The sequence below is a fragment of the Notothenia coriiceps genome, unplaced genomic scaffold, assembly GCF_000735185.1.
Source record: "Notothenia coriiceps isolate Sejong01 unplaced genomic scaffold, NC01 NC01_scaffold00037244, whole genome shotgun sequence".
NCBI classification, from domain to species: Eukaryota; Metazoa; Chordata; class Actinopteri; order Perciformes; family Nototheniidae; genus Notothenia; species Notothenia coriiceps.
Window position 1 is genome coordinate 15,727,919 of NW_011369945.1, and position 16,951 is coordinate 15,744,869.

The 16,951-nt window shown below is 40.4% G+C and overlaps 1 protein-coding gene across 2 annotated transcripts; it reads left to right on the forward strand.

Moving 5' to 3' along the window:
* The first annotated feature begins 113 nt into the window (after positions 1 to 113).
* Positions 114 to 8,601, forward strand: zdhhc18a (zDHHC palmitoyltransferase 18a). 2 transcript variants are annotated; one of them, XM_010793721.1, is made up of 10 exons: positions 114 to 739; positions 940 to 1,100; positions 1,326 to 1,475; positions 2,437 to 2,574; positions 2,689 to 2,740; positions 3,638 to 3,740; positions 3,835 to 3,947; positions 4,418 to 4,523; positions 5,739 to 5,809; positions 6,445 to 6,536. In XM_010793721.1, exons 1-9 carry the CDS (start codon positions 504 to 506, stop codon positions 5,778 to 5,780), a joined length of 1,101 nt encoding a protein of 366 aa, XP_010792023.1. In that variant the 5' UTR covers positions 114 to 503; the 3' UTR covers positions 5,781 to 5,809; positions 6,445 to 6,536. The 2 variants fall into 2 exon arrangements, with proteins under 2 accessions (XP_010792023.1, XP_010792022.1); XM_010793720.1 differs by lacking the exon at positions 5,739 to 5,809 and having other exon boundaries at positions 6,445 to 8,601.
* Positions 8,602 to 16,951: the final 8,350 nt, after the last annotated feature.

A 16,951-nucleotide genomic window follows, 5' to 3' on the forward strand; every position in this document is an offset into this window, starting at 1 on the left:
GGAAAGGGCGTTCAATGATCTACAAATAACCAATGTGCAAACATTACGTGATTGCGTAATTACAAGTCAGCAGCTTGCGTGCTTACGTCAAACGTCCACATCCTGACGTACATTGGCTGACAGCAAAAAAAAAAAGAAAGGAAATGTGAACTGCTGCAAGAAGCTCCAGCAAAAAACCGTCAGATCGTGTTGGATTTTATGATAAAGACGATTTAATTTAACAAAATGAGTACTTTATTTTAACTACTAAACATGGTAGTTAGCCTTGAGTCATCCCGGGAACTGATTCATATTGTTAAAGTCTGCTACGGAGAAGAATGCCTCTGCTGGTTCGCTAGCTAGCTTTCGTTAGCTTTCAGAATGGACAACTGAACGCTAACCGAACAGGCAAAATACCAACCTACAATGACTTAATCTGGAGACAACAGTCTCGAAAACGTGGCGAGAAAGGAGAGTTTTTGTGTGCCTTTTAGTTAACTTCGAACCGTGTCGATACTGTTTACATGATGAAAAACTGTGAGTACCAGCAGATCGACCCGAGGGCGCTGTCGGTGTTGCCTCAGTCCGCACAGAACACCACCGAGAAGACGGTGCAACGGTCGCGGAGGAAATGGGAAGTATTCCCGGGGAAGAACAGGTTTTTCTGCGATGGACGGATCATCCTGCCCAGTCAGAGCGGTGTCCTTCCTCTGACACTAGGCCTTATTGTTGTCACGTGTGGCCTTTTCTTTGCATTCGAGTGAGTAACTAGACATTTCCTTTTGTATGACTGTTTGAAGTGAACCCTGAATGCAACATGTCATGTATTTTACTAATGTGGAAGTTGAACAATCTTCCTGCTTCATACTTTCATCGCAGAGTTTCGTGACAACATACTAAGGGATTAAATGTGGGTTTGACTAGTGCAGGCAGACACTAACAAACTTATCTCTTTTCCAGTTGCCCATTCCTGGTGAAACATCTGACTGTCTTTATACCTGTGATTGGTGGGGCCCTTTTTGTGTTTGTGGTCTTCTCCCTGCTGAGAACCAGCTTTACAGACCCAGGCATCTTACCTAGGGCTACCCCAGATGAAGCAGCAGACATAGAGAAGCAGATAGGTAAGGTACAACATGGAGTTGCAAAATCACTGTGGGGCAGATGGGGTAAGGGAGCTTTGCCATATGGGGGATCTCTGAGTGTTTGTGGTTGAACTGCCTACCAAGACCTAAGCAGCTTACTCTCTACCATGTATGAAGACAGCAACAGCCAGACATATCATTTGTGTGCTTAATGGGTAAAATCAAATGTGCACACGTCCCTTCTGTCCCCTTCTCTATTTTAAGATACCTCAGGATCCTCTACGTATCGCCCCCCTCCTCGAACCAAGGAGATCCTCATCAACCAGCAGGTGGTAAAGCTCAAATACTGCTTCACATGTAAAATGTTCCGCCCTCCTCGGACCTCCCACTGCAGCCTGTGTGACAACTGTGTGGGTAAGGATGTGGTGGGAAGTCACCACTTAACTGCATTAATTAAACTTAACAACTTAATATCAGTGCCATGGGGAACATACCATGCAGACTGTTTGGCTGCCAGGTTTCCACTAGTTTGCTACGTGGAGCGCACCTTCCTACTATAGTGAAATGTACCAATCAAAACAGTTACATAGAACCACAAACCAACATACTCTTACCTTAGACATAAAGTGGGTGGCCTTAAAAGCATTAGCCTGGCTGGAAAGTCTGTCCTGCTCACATTTTCCCATGTCTGTATTAAGACATTCCTCACATGTATGTATGTAGATGTACGTACATGTGAGGATTCATTTTTGCTCTAGTCATTCGCCCTCTTTATGCTGACAGTTAAATGATCTCCCCCTCGCATGCTTCCCATGAAACGAATGGGCGACACATCTTACAAACCTTGTTCAGTGCTAGAATGTTTAACTGAAGCGAGTGTGATGCTCCTGCATTCAGAGATAATCAAATCATGTGGGTTTCATACAACGTTACAGTAGTTTAAGCAAAACATTCCCTCTGTGTGTTCTCCTTACAGTGTTTACTTGTTTACAGTGTTTACTTGTTTACAGTGTTTACTTGTTTACCATTCAGCCTCACATTATAAGATAAACTTTGCAATACATTTGGGCAAAGATTGTCTTTCGAATAATTTACATCAAATTAGGAAGGGATCTCTTTTTGCGCCCCAAATGAATAGGAGGAAGGATTACAGCAGTTTCAGTAATCTCACCTGATTACGGTCTTAAAATGTTTTGGATCTATCCTTTTACTGAACCAGGAAAATCATAATTTGATGAAAAGGCCCTTCTAGTACCAGGGTAGTGTTTTATTATTGTTTAATATACAACACATTTGGCATCAAGCCGTGCTTAGAAACTTTACAACTGCTATAAACTTGCCTCTTATCTCTATATATCCTGTTTCCCCCCCTCAGAACGGTTTGATCACCACTGTCCCTGGGTGGGAAACTGCGTGGGCAAACGCAACTACCGCTTTTTCTACAGCTTCATCATCTCTCTGTCTTTTCTGACGTCTTTCATATTTGGCTGTGTCATAACGCACATTACCCTGCGTAAGTATCCTCACAAAGTATTAAAGCATAAAGCACTCGGTATGATGTTTCTGTCATGTTATCAAAAATCACTTTAAGATAACTTTATTTCCTATTTGTCCTTTTTCTCTCCAGGTTCTCAAGAAGGTAAAAGCCTCGTCCAGTCCATCCAAGAGAGCCCTGCCAGATATCCTTTTGTAGATACCAGCTCTCACATAATCTGTTAATGAAATAGATGAGATCTTTTATATATTTGCTTCTTGTTTATGTCGAGAAATAACACAAGTCACGCTGTTGACAAGGCATTTCCTGCTGCGTCTCAGTCTAAGCCCACGCCTAATAGGATCAGAGAGTTAGCATCCAGCAGAGCAATGCTTTTAGGCAGATGGCTTTGCAGAAGAGGGTTTGCTGCCTCATGTTCTCGTGAGATGAAGTTAGAGGCAAATATAGCCGGCAGAACTACAGAGAACTACTGAGATTTGTTATTCACAGTCAGGGTGTGGGTTCATTTCTACATTGAGCGCATAAAATGCAAGTCATTTTCATGTCATTTTCATGCATTCAGAACAAATACTTACATTGTCCTTACTTGTTATCTCATAGAGCCAAAGCTCTGATTTATTTCTGTAGCGTTTGAGACTTTAACGCTGTAATGCGTCTTTTAGACAGTATAAATATCACATGTAATTTGGAACAACGTGTCCATGATTAAGGATAAATATATCTCAAAACAAATGTAAGCCAACAAGATACTGTCTAAACTTAGGATGAATGATTCTCAGAAGCAACTAAATGTTAGCAGGGAGACCCCATTGTTTACACATTGGTCACAAGTTGGTAGTTTCTTTGTAATAACTAACACTGTTGCGCCGGTATAATTTAGAGGAACTTTTCTTTTCTTATGTAATTCCATTTCTTTTACATCTAGTATTTTAATATTGAAAAATGGTCTGCCATTATCTGTGAAGGTTTTGTTTAATTTGCAGTACAATTACTTGCCTTTATGCGCTTCTTTTATCGCCATCTGCCTTAAATAATTATTGTTAATGTTGATATTATCGTTCCTTGACTGATCCTTGTGCACTGTGGTGGAGTTGGTGATTTGTTTCTTCTCCATCTGGTCTATATTGGGCCTCTCAGGCTTCCATACATACCTAATCGCCTCAAACCTCACAACAAATGAAGACGTAAGTATTCATGCACCATAATGATACAACCATGATATTTGAGACTTTATCCATTAACTGACAGCTTACTTGATTTACCGTACTCACTCTGCAGATTAAAGGCTCCTGGTCAAGTAAAAGGTGTGCAGAGGAGTCTGGGAACCCGTACAGTTACAACAGTATTATAACAAACTGCTGTGCGACCTTATGTGGCCCCATGCCCCCCAGGTGAGTGAATATGTCCCCGTCCCATAAGACTTTTCACACATATTTAGTATCAGTGGAATGCTTCATGAACATTTCATTAAAGATGGCATGACATTTACAATCAACGTTAGAGTGGAAATTAGTCAAATGTGTCATTTAAAATGAATACGTACCTGTTTTTATGTACTATTTCAAGTTTATTAAGGTTCAGAAAAAAGTCTGGAATCAAACCATCAGTTCAAAATCAGCACAACTCAATTTATGCATGGATATACATTTAAATCTCTCCCAAAAAGTCTAAAAACAGAGGGGTATATGTTCACCCTTTGTGAAACATATTGGTTTCTCTCTCAGTCAAGGTTCCACAGTTCTTTTGTATTGCATATTAACTGTATGTTATTAATCATAGTGTGGGACATTTGTGTCAGTCTGCTTGTGTTATTTATTTGTATGGTTGTAAGTGCACCCTCTCATAACCCTGTGATCTGTAGTCTGATTGACAGAAGAGGCTTCCTGTCTCTCGACGAGGCGATCCCTGCTGTGTCGGCCTCGGAGATAGAGCTGCCTCCCTTCACGGTCAAGAGCGACGCACACATGGTAGGATGAAGCAGCATGTGGCCCCTCCTGAGTCCCGACTGTCCCTTAGCTTCTGCGTTGTTGTTATTGTTGTTGTTAGGCTGCCCCTCCCACCCCGTGCCTTCTCCCCTCTGTGTGTCCACTCCTCCATCCTCCAGACTTCAGTTTTAGTCCCTAAAGTAGAGTTGAATATGTGCCCAGTGTTTATGAAAGACGTGGATTCTATATTGTTTGTAAAAACGTTGTGAATGTCGTGTCAGGTAGTCTCTAACTAGACTGGACATCTGAGTTTTCGATGGCTTAGAACGCCAGATATCCACAGTAGAAAGGCTTTATAACATCTACTGAAGGGTGTCATCATGCTAAAACAATACTGCTGTGCCTCTTGTTTAAACTTTAAAAACCAAATGTCTTGGGAGCCTCCTGTAACAATGTTTGGCACCATTGAGCAGGTACAAATGCGAGAAAGTGGACACAGAGTTGTAAGAGTTGTTACAGTCAGAAATGAACCATTTGTTCATGTGATGGTGAGTTGCTGAGTCCTCCTGCTGCAGATATATTATTTGTGCTGTGGGACATTGAACACGTTCGTTGTTGCACCTTTTGAGATTTGACTTGTGTTTATGTTTGCTCACTCTTTCTATCCAACATGTTTCTGTATCTACCTCCTTGTTACTGTACTGCAGGGTTTGCTTGTGTGTTTTTTGTGGATGTGTATGCACACAAAGGTCTTAATAACTGCTTTTTTCCTAGAACATGCAAATGTTTAATATCATATTATGTATTTGACTCAACAGCACTTTATCACAGGTCATTTGCCACATGTGTCCAATACATTTGTCATTCAATATGGTCAGCATATCATGTCTAAGACGTATTATCAAAAGCTATATTGCTTTATTTTCTTAACTACACTTTTGCTTTCTTTTTTACGTACCTATTTTATTCACCTAAAGTGTGTTCTTTAAAAGTGTTAAATAAACATAACTTTTGTATTTTGAGATCTGGCCTCTGTTTTGAATTTACTTTGCCTCTTCATTTTTTCAAGTCTTGATGTGCCTGACTTGGGATTTTAAGATGTTTTGGAACAGTTGTATTTTCTAAGGTAATTATATTTATTTCAGTAGGCATAATTAATGAACATACGGGTTTATTTGTTATAAACATTTGTTTCCTATGCCTGTTACGTCATTGCTAGATCTGACACTCAGTGTTGTACTGTATCCACCCTGCTAGGAGGAGAACTGTCAGGATTTTGCTTTGTCCTGCACAGCCTGAAGGGCACTGCTGCATGTAGACGGTCCATGGTAAGAGTAGGGTTCAACAATAAAGCATCACAACATGTCTTCACTTATCATTCACCGTTTGGGTTTGTAACTGCTGTCATCTTTTATTTTCTAAGTTATTGCATCTTTGCTTATTTTTGTATTTGTCTATGCTTGAGATGGGTTCACTGCCTCACCTGTGAGTGTGCATGCTTCACTATCATTCACTCCCGTCTCATTAACAATCGCTCTAAATCCCTCATGTTTGAAGCTGCTGATCTTACGCTTGTCCTCTGTAGTTAGATAAGAGGTTTTTCTTATGTATCAAGGGCTTTATTGTGCATGCATGGAGGCGCCAGAAATACAAGTCTGCATAAACTGTATCTCTGTTTCTACTTTTATCAGAGCCAGAAGAAAAACAAGAGGAAGCAGCTTCTCCACACATTTCCCTCTTAACCGTTTCATTGTCTGCATCTAACTCACTTCTTCCATGTCTCTCCATTTGAGTCTCCCACTGCCATCAGTGCTATCACCGCTTTCACTGTGCTTGATAATCCAATCCTTTTAATCATGTTGCAGAATGTTCTATATATGTTGTTACTGCTGACACAGCTCTGCCTTTTATAACACCAACGGATGATGTGTCTTATTCCTTTATTTCTTCCCTCTCCACACAGTGTACTCAGAGCACCAAGGACATGCTGGAGAGGATGGTCCACTCGTACGATGTTCATGGGCTGTGCCCCCCAGCAACCCCAAAGACCACCCCTCTGGACCTGGAGGTTTCCGGCCCGGCAGCAGCTTCCTCTGAGCCTTCTCTCTCCGCTGGGTGCTTGCCGCAGGACGCTCGCCAGCCTGTGGCCCCCCCTTGCCCCCCGTTCAGCAGAAGCAACAAGAGGAGAGACTCGCTGCACTCCATCAACCCAGCCTTCCGCCTGGCCTCACCCTCTCCATCGCTGAGCCGCACCACCTTTATTCTGGGAGATGCCCCTGACAATGGCTTTATCCCTCTGCCCTGAGTACTCCCAGAAACCAAAAGAGATGAAAAGGGATCAGAGTGTAAGGCTACAAAGAAACTTTTTATAGTGGTTGCCATTCTAAGAGTCGCCGTTAAGTGAAGATGACATTCTGATGAGTTGATTAAAGGGATAGCTCACCCCTAAATTTAAAATGCATATTTATTCTCTTAACTGTAGTGCTATTTATCAATCTAGATCGTTTTGGTGTGAGCTGCACAGAGTTGGAGATATAGACAAATCGGCCTTTTCTAAAATAAAAATAAAATGCATGGCACTCGGCTTAAGTAGCTGAAAGCTCCAAAAAATTACAGAAAAACACAACAGCAATATCTATTTCTGGAAAGCATCAACATAATGACTACAACTCATGAGGCTAAAGACTGTGAATGCTTGAGATGCAACTCACACCGAAACACTGGAGATTGATCCAAAGCACTACAGGTACGTGTATAGGTAAATGTACATTTATTTAAAAATGTTTGGGTGAACTGTTCATTTACTCACTTTATGTTCTGTGAGGTTTATCTATGTCCTACTACACTACACGTGTCCTTGAGGACGAAGTTAAATCTTAGTTGGAAGCACAATGTAGAAATATTTTTGCAACACCTTTCCACAACTTCCACATATAACCTCAATCAATACATCAGCACTGCAGTGTTTGAGTTCCTGCTAATATATTATGCAAACAGGTCTTTACATCTGAGAATACAGACACAATGAGTACAGTGAGTACTTACAGTTTGAGTGAGGATGTACAGAAACAGAAGCTTTGATTTTCTAAACTGGCTTTCACAGAGAATTGAGCCATTTCCAGATAATCAGTTATAAAGTTGGCCTTATTTCACGTCACATCATTTCCTGTCATGTAGAGCTAAATCGTTCCAGGGTGATCTATGTTGACTGTGTTAAGATTAATGAGGACTCAGAGTTTGAAGAAGGGCAGTTTGTTCTTTGTTTTATTATTTCCACATCAGGGTCTTTGCTGTATTTGGTCATCAGTTCTGCATATGTTGTATATCAGAGGCTAGTGGTTGGTATATTTTTTGTTTTGTTGGAGTGAATCCCTTTAGGAGACTATCATTGAAAGAGGGATTTTTAAACAGTGAATTTGTTCAGACGTTTTTCATTTATGACTGGAAATTCCTTGAAAAATTACGGTTTTTAATTGCCACTTTGTTTGATCAGATTTTTTGGATGTTAAAACCAGTATTTCATTTAAATCCAAATCAATTTTGCTGCTACACCCCTAGGGCTTGGTTTGCAGTATTTGTCTCCACACACTGTTTCCTGTTAAAGCGATTCAATGGGATTCATTCAGTGCGAGTGTGCATCTGTTTTTTCTTTGCCTCAGGCCACAGACTTATGTTGCCTGTCATGCTGTTTGGTGGTTACAGCACAGGCTCAACGTATGGAGCGTATACAAGCTAATTATTGTCACAGGAATGTTGATGAGGTCTCTTTACATGTCTGTGTTGCTTTTTTACAGTATGACGCTCTGTCTGAGATGGTGGAGTTTGACGTTAAACCGCAGGAGTTAGTTTGTGCCACTAGAGGGCAGCATGTGATTGCAGCCCAGTCAGAGGACACTTTAGTGACATGGCAACCAAGGCCTTCTGATGTTTCATTTATTTTTTGTAGTGGAGTGTTGAAGCTGTAGATAGTTTGGAAACGCATCGCCATAGTCAGTGGGTCGTTCATTTCTGCACCAAGACCCATAGGTTGTGTAGACATTTACAAGCAGTGCTTGTATGGACCACTTGTTTGTATTTTGTAGGATGTAACATTTTGTCAATAAAAAACATCACATTTGTTGATTCTGCGTTTTGCTGTAAAATCTACACTAAAAGAGCTTTGCATGCAACAGCTTAGTAATAGCAAAACCTTGTGTTCACCTTGTTTGAACTACACTTCAATGAATATATAGAACAATCACTGATATTTGGCTTTTTCATTCTGACAGCTGGAAACCTTAAAGACATACATGTTGACCATGTGTTCATCTGGACAAAGATCCAGCAATGAAAAGCATCTGCAGTGCGGATGCTTTGGGCACAGACCTGGAGGAGAGGATAGGGATATATATTTTTGTGGATACAAAATGTGGTGCAACAAGTTAACAAAACTGCAAGTTCAAGTTCACAGAACCAAGGAGGCAATAATACAAAGAGTGTGTTCAAACATATAATAACAATAATAGACTTATTTTGTTAGCGCTTTTACGGGTGCTCAAAGACGCTTTACAGATATAGTATCTCCCCAGAGATGCTCTCCCACTGTATAAGATGGGATATGACTGGAAATAGCCACATAAAATGTGAATGTCATCATCACAGTGCGGTGGACTTCATTCTCTGCCCAGGGTTATACTTTTTAGGACGCCGTTCTCTCTGTAATTATTCAAATTGAAAACTGGAGAAAATAGCCTAAAAGCCAGTGATCACAACGGATGGACCTTGGCAGCTGAGGTCTCCGTCTGACTGCACTCAGCTCTTCTGGTCTCATAAAATCGTGAATGTGGCCGAAAGGCTTTTCTAAGAGGTCTGCATGTGGCAGCTGGTGTCTCCTGTTTGAAGTTATTCACATTTCCAAAAGTTTGATTATAATTGGCAATTACACAAAAATGTAATTGGTTTGAATGCAATTTCAGTTCTTCTTTAAAATACTTTAAAAAAATATATAAATAAAGAATGTGAATTGGACCTTTTTAGGGCTATTCAAAAGACAAAAGTTGTAAATACATTCAGGAAGAAAAAGATGAGTAAGGCATACACTCGTGCTTAAGCTGTGTCTGGATTCAGACACAGGATGTCATGGTTGCAAGGCACAGACCTTGCAAAACAGAACAACATTTGTAGTGAAATATAATATCCTTAATGGATTTCTCAAGATATTTATGAATCTATTACATCATTTGACTTCAAAAGACTCCCTGCTAAGGCATGAGAGTATATCAACCTGTGTATCTTAAGTTGACATAAAACAGATGGTCAGACTTCAGGCTCGGTGTCTCGCAGGAAGAAAAAGCCAAAGCATTAGCCTTTCGGCAGCTGTGTTGCATTTTGACCGCAACCACTAAAATGGTTTGCAGAAGAGCAATCTGAAGATGAGTTAAAATTACAGCAGCACAGTAAGTCATCAGTGTGCAACGGGTTTATCTGTCAGCAGTGTTTACATGAGGATTTTACTTAGTCTTGCTTGAGTGTAACCTGCTCTTTAACTCCAACTGGTGTGGCACAGGGACAGAGAGGCCACCCAGTGAGTGGCCAGCTTTACTGCTGGGTTTTGAAAATAAGAGGGTGTATTTTATTCAAAAATATGACTTTATTTTAATTTACAAAAGGAGATTGATGACACAGATTCTTATTTATAATGGATTGCATGTATGACGGCTAAGCTTTGTCTCCTCAGTAGATACGTGGTCATTATATAGATTCAGCCCAGGCTCCATTGTCCAATGTGACACTTCTTTTTTCAAACACACAGTAACTGAACATCCAGGAAAGCTACTTCTTTCACTTAAAACTAATAGATTCCAGCTCTTCTAAGAAATATCTACTACCAATTTACCCCCGGCCGTCATCCTCTCTGTGACTCATTGTGCTCGTTCCTCTTAAGCGAGCCATGTTTGGGCCTGCGTACAGCCGTGTGTCACACTCTCACAAGTCTTCTCCTCATCGCTCGCTGGTGTGCCCAGAGCAGAAGTGAAGCACCTCTGTGAGCACAGCAGGTGACTCACAGTCAGGCCTGCTGTCAACATCACTTGCTGCTGTGATTTTGGAGGGCTAAAAGTGTGCTGTGTGCTGGGCAGTGAAGCTGGATATAATTAGCCCCGCCTGTACTGAGCAGGAGAGCCAGCTGCCAGAGTTTGTTGCCACTGCCAGTGAAACAAGAAACAAGTGAATCCTGTGGGCAGCGTGCATGTGGAGGTGAGGATTTCTCAGTCCTGGATGTTGAATTTGACACAACCAGAGGTGGACAGTAGATTAGTACATTTACTTAATTACTGCACCTACAATTTGGAGTTAATTGTTTACTTGAGTATTTTTTTTCTGCAATTTAGGACTCTACTTTCACTATACAACTAATACATACTGTGCTTTTAACTTTTTGAAGACCGGGTACTTTGAAGTTTTATAATCAGTTTTGAAATACAAAATATAATCAACAAATTATTTATCGTGTATTTTACTGTATTACTTTAATGATCCTATGGTTAAATACTAAAGCTATACCCGGCAGTATATACTGTGTGGTAAAATGACAAAAACATCTGTCACATTAAAGAGGTTAAACACATGAATGCATCTATAATTGTAATTCAGTAGTATAAAAAAGTGAAATAGGTCGATTGTGCATGATAATCTTTTTTTTTTTATGCAGTACAGTATAGTGCCATTTTTCCCAACAAAATAAATGCTTCTTCCACCACTTAACATCAAAAGTCCTGCACACATCCACAGTTTGCAACTCATTCTTCATAGCTGAATTTAAATGCAATAAATATTTTTCCTCAAAGAATATCCATGGCAACACGAGCACGCCTGACTGTTGAGTTTGGTCAGTACTTATCCATATGTTTGTGGACTGCTTTTCCAGGGACGTCACTGGGTGGCAACATGTTTGTGTGAACACCTCCAGTAAAAAGACCTGAAAGCCTTTTAGCACATAAAGCTAATGATAGATTAGTTGAGTGTTATCCCTTCATTGGTTTGTGTATTAGGGTTTGTTGACCCATCCAGTTTGTTGAAAGATTAGAAGTGCACGGTTACAGATCTGACACTAAAGCTGACTATGCACACGATCATTTTATGCAACTGTTACTGTTGCTATGCAGTCTTGTAGGTCTTTATATCTCCTAAATAATCATAAAACAATTTCCACTTTTTCAAGATACCATATGTGCAACATTTCGTTTTTCACTTTTTAAGCATGCAGATTAGATAAGTAAATAAATAAAAAGACGTGAGATATAGACGTAAGTTTGCAGTGGAAAAACAATGATTGTGCACGGCGAGGTGGAAAGAGCTCCCCATGGAAACCTGAATATGTGCCATGGGGCTGGATTAGTGTACCAGGGTACCACAGGGTCAGACCTTATCACTGCAGCCATTATCATGCTCATTGTTTGATAAGGCCTTAATCAATCCGCTAGAAATTCTTTGGTTGCTGACAGATTATTTGTTATAATAATAGTCTTGACTGCCAACAGATAAACCAGCACTGTTTTTTGAGCAACAGTGGTTCGACGCCAGAATAACATTTGGATGATTGTTTTTCATGCCCACAAACGGCAGAACAAAAGAGAAACATGTGTTGGTGCACATCTTTATTAAAATATAATATTAACCAGGTAGATCTATCACTAATCATGGCAGCTTCTGGAAGGAAACACAGTTAGCACATTGTATTATATTGGATGAATTCATGCTGTATTTGAGAACTGTAGGGTTAAGGAACAATCATTACAAGAATCAGAGGAAAGTAAGAACGTTTTTAATCAAAATGCATAAATGTATAGTTTTTACTTTGCAGATGATTTAAAAAATCTTCAATAAGCACATTGCATTGCTATTTGGTAAATAAAACCTCCGAAAAGTATACAATTTATATTTCTAAATGAGCTCTACTGCAGCTATTTTTCAGTCTTTACTTTTCTTACATATATCTTTACATATAAGCGTATTAGGCAGCCATGCTGTAAAAATGCAAACATTGTAGGAATGTGGTTATGTTCAGATGAGAGTTGTGCAATGACCGTGCTCTGAACGTCATGCGCTTGGTTATGGCCCAGGTTTATGAAGATACGACAATAAAGTGAGGGGGGAAAAGAGGTGGTGACAGAGAGATAGATGCTGAGTCACTGAAAGGGCAAGACCAGACATATTCCCAGCATGTTTGACTTATAGAAAAGGTCTCAGTGCAGCTTTTTGAGTACAGAACGGGTTAATTTTCTCCACGTTGCTTAGCGTGTTCACCTAAGTTACTCAAAAGGAAGTTAAGTAAAGGGGAGAAAGGTAGAACAGACACACAGAGGGGTGAGTTTTAGTCTAGATTTGTAACTGTAGAGTCAAATGTTTGAGACTGTGGACTGGCCTGCTGAGGCCTTGTTGTTGCCAATAACTCTACACAGTATGTAACTGAGAGCAGCTTTTGGCCATGTGTGCAATATGCCTGCCTCGTGCCTGCTTTCACTTACAGCAGCACTGCATACATCTCGACCCTTCAACAAAACGCCTCGCGTGAATTTTTCAAAACTATGGAACACAAACCACATTTGATTTAGTTTGACAGCTTGTTTTGTTATAAACATCCACAAACACCTGTCGTGCATTTGCCTGTAAATCTGATTATGAATCTATTCATCCAATAAGTGCACTTTGTTCTTTTTGATATTATAAAGCTTTTTTTGTAGCTCTTGGAACATCATGTTGGCTTTTTCTGACTCGCGGCTACACGTTGGGATACACTTTTGACCGATCCTATAATCCTTGTAGGAGGGTTTAAGAAATCTGGAAGATGATCAGAGAAACGTGCAGCAGACATGTTTTTATTAGTGGCTCAGAGGTTTTAACCTGAATGTTTTCGGAGCAGTATCAGTTACGCGAGTCAAGCTGTGCTGGTACCATCTTGACCTTAACTGACACGTCTCTGAGGGAGCTTCTCCATATCTCTGCTGTGCTTAACAACAAAGGCTTCCAGTGAATTTATACAGTTTCCAGACCTGTTACACTCTTTATCGCCCCTCGGCCTGATTTCTCTCAGCTACTGGATGGGGGAGCGAGGAGCAGGATTTCTGGGAATGAAATCAGAGCTCACTGCTAAATAGGGGTTCCCTCTCACTTCTGGTAAATGCTTTAGAGAGCCGGTTCTTCTCTGGCAGCTTTTAATACGCCATGTCCACACCATGTGTTGAGAAAATTAAAGAACATGTTTATTTTATAAGCTTTTATGGTCACATTTTGTTAGCTCAGCGGTATCTGCACATTGTAGGCAGCTGTCAACTTGTTCCTACGTCCCTGCAGTGTAGTTGGTAGCAGAATCCTAGCAGAGTGAGAACCCACTGGGAATCATTTGTCTAATATCACTAATGCTAAGCGGTGAAGTAAACTGGGGGTTTAATTTTCTTTTTGTGGATTCAACATTGTAATATGCAACAGGGACCCTACATTTCCTGTTACAGAGGGTGTGGGGATGTTGCACAACATGTTATAAGCTCCAGTTAAGGAAGCCTATTCCAAGTTTGGACGTTCCAGACATACATAAGGAGGTGAGCGTATTTTATGACCAGGGCCATACCTCTCTCTCTTCTACATGTGCTCCTCTATAAGCAGAAATGAGTCACATGTGATAGATCCATGTGCTTATCTGAGAGTTTGAGGAAAAGAAAAGTATATTCACTATAGATGCAGGACAACATTTCTCAGTTCTACTAAGCTGAGAATTGATTAGGCAAATAAAGCTTTGATTGCACCCTCTGAAGGAATGTCTTATCTTTCCTTGATGTGCACCTCTGTATAGATTCATGTTTCTTAACAACCAGCCAATATTGACCTACGTTCTTTCTCTTTCTGTTTTATATTTGACATCTCTCACAACTTCAGACTCAAACTTTTCTTCTTTCCTTTTTACTCTTTTATAAAGCCAGGCCTTACATAATACATGTACTAAAACAATATATGATCGTTGAGCTTCAGAGCTTTTTAACTAAGCAACAGCCTCTCAAGTGTCAGTGATTGTCTAAAAAGGATTAGTGGTGGAAGAAGTACTCATATCTTGTACCTAAGCAAAAGTAGCAATACTGCTTTGTAGGAATATTGAAAGTACTGTATTCAACTATTTACAGCAAACTGTACTTTGTGTTTTAGAATAAAAGTATTTGTTATCATATTATTGGAATTGACCACAGTCTAAGCATTTGACCCACCATTTAGTTAAACCTATAACACAGTATTATCATTTGTAAACTTTTCTTATGAATTTCTCTGCAAAATTGTAATCTGAAATGTAATAGTGCTGTAGGCAAACAATACATAAGCGTCTTGGTTTTAAGAAAAGCGCTATAGAAATATAATTTATTATTATTATTATTACATGTATTATATTAAAAACAATTACATTATTGACCTCTGAGATGAAGTATTGTAAAATATCAATACTTGAGTAAAGAACTGATAACTCAACAATGTATTTAGATACAGTACTTGGGTAAATATAGGTTGATTTCAGCACAGGCTCTTGATACCAACAAGGAAACACGAGTAATGATTTATTTCTTTTCAGCAATAGGAACAAAGGTTACAACAGATCAAGTAGTTTGTAATTTATTTTAAAGACTATTTTTCTATTTCAGTGTGCAGGAAGAGCAGAGAGCCAGTGCCACTTGAATGCCACTTCATTTGTGTGTTTTGGTGTGTTGTTACCAGCAGCACACTGGTGCGCTCTACCAAGCACTACTGTAATATATCAAGCAGGCAACGGAGGCAGTCTGACGTCAGAAGCGCTGCTGCTTGCGTAACCTCACTCCACTGTCCCATAGATTTGTCTTCTGGAGCAATCCGGAAAAGTCAACTAACCTTTCTTATCACACACTCTATCAGAGGTATAGGCCCCTTGGGTCCAGCCTGACTGGTCAACTCAACCTGTAGGTTGTCATGGTAGACTGAGAAGAGTCACTCTGACAGAATCAAACCTTTTTTTAATTCACAAAAGTAGAATTTTAAAATTAAACATGCAGTATAATGTAAGCCATGCAGCAGCTGCATCACTATTTTAGCTGGCAACACGGCCCACAGCTACACATGAAGCACTCTCTAATAATAGCAAATACTTAGTCTTCTAGTATAACATGTCCTCAGTGACAGACGAGAGAAATCTTCTTGAGGAAATCCTTCACTTAGATTGTAGTGTGCCCTGAAAGAGTGGTAAGAAAATAGCTTCACCACTCATTCCGTGTGACAGACGGAGCGTTATCAGTCTTGGCACAATTGATCTTCCTGACACTTTGCTGCTTGTTGTTTGGCGTCATCGATTTCCAGACAGCCTTTTACAACACACTGTGACGTCCAATCATGTCCCTGCACTTGAGGGAAAAGCCCATTCTCCTATATTGTTCCTCTTCCTGTCACTTCCCATGAGGCAAAGACAGAAAGACATATTCGACAAAAAAATAAATAATTGTCTGATCTCTTTTATTTGCCTTTGAGCACAAACACAGAGGAAGTAGTGTCTTTAATAGACCTTCATCAATTGTCTTTAGTTTTATGTACGCAAGACTACCAGTTGAGCTATGGTTAGGACTGATACACCCGGCAGTCTAATGCATCATACATTTGTTAAAGGTGTGTTTAAATACAGCCTATCTCACCGCGCCTACTAGACTCACAGTTTCAGTTGTCATGGCTTCAGCAGGATGTCAACCCAGGATAAACAGAGGACTTAGTGGACCATGACGTGAATTAGCACATAGGGAAATAAAGTATAAAAGTAATGAATGCATTGAAGGAGTGTTTTAATGTTGTGTACGTTTTTTTTTTTCCCATTGCCTGAATGAATTGCTTTCACATTGGACTCACTCGCTCTGATATGGGGCTGTGAGGGAACCCGAGAATGTCAAGTGGCCTGACATTTATCTCCCGTCATTGTTCCCTCGTTCCCAAGTGTTTCACATTCAGGTAAATGCTGGTTCTGCTCCCAGGATGCACAGCTGCCGAATGGAGGGTTATTTATAGTCGTATGACGCAGACATCTCGCATCGGCACCTGGCAGGACCCTCAGCTGGAGACGCTTCTGCCCAGCTACCGACAACCTAAGCAGATGCTGTTGCCAAGGAAACAGGATTATGTTGACATCATAGGATTTGAAGTGATCTTCCATGGAGACCACATCCACTGTACGCCCACGACCCCAACCTCTCGGAGGCTTGTGATCCACTGTCAACCTCCAGATGTGAATTAGACACACACACACACACACACACACACACACACACACACACACACACACACACACACACACAGACACACAGACAGACAGACAGACAGACAGACAGACAGACAGACAGACACACACACACACACACACACACACAGACACACACACAGACACACACACAGACAGACAGACAGACAGACAGACAGACAGACAGACAGACACAGACAGACAG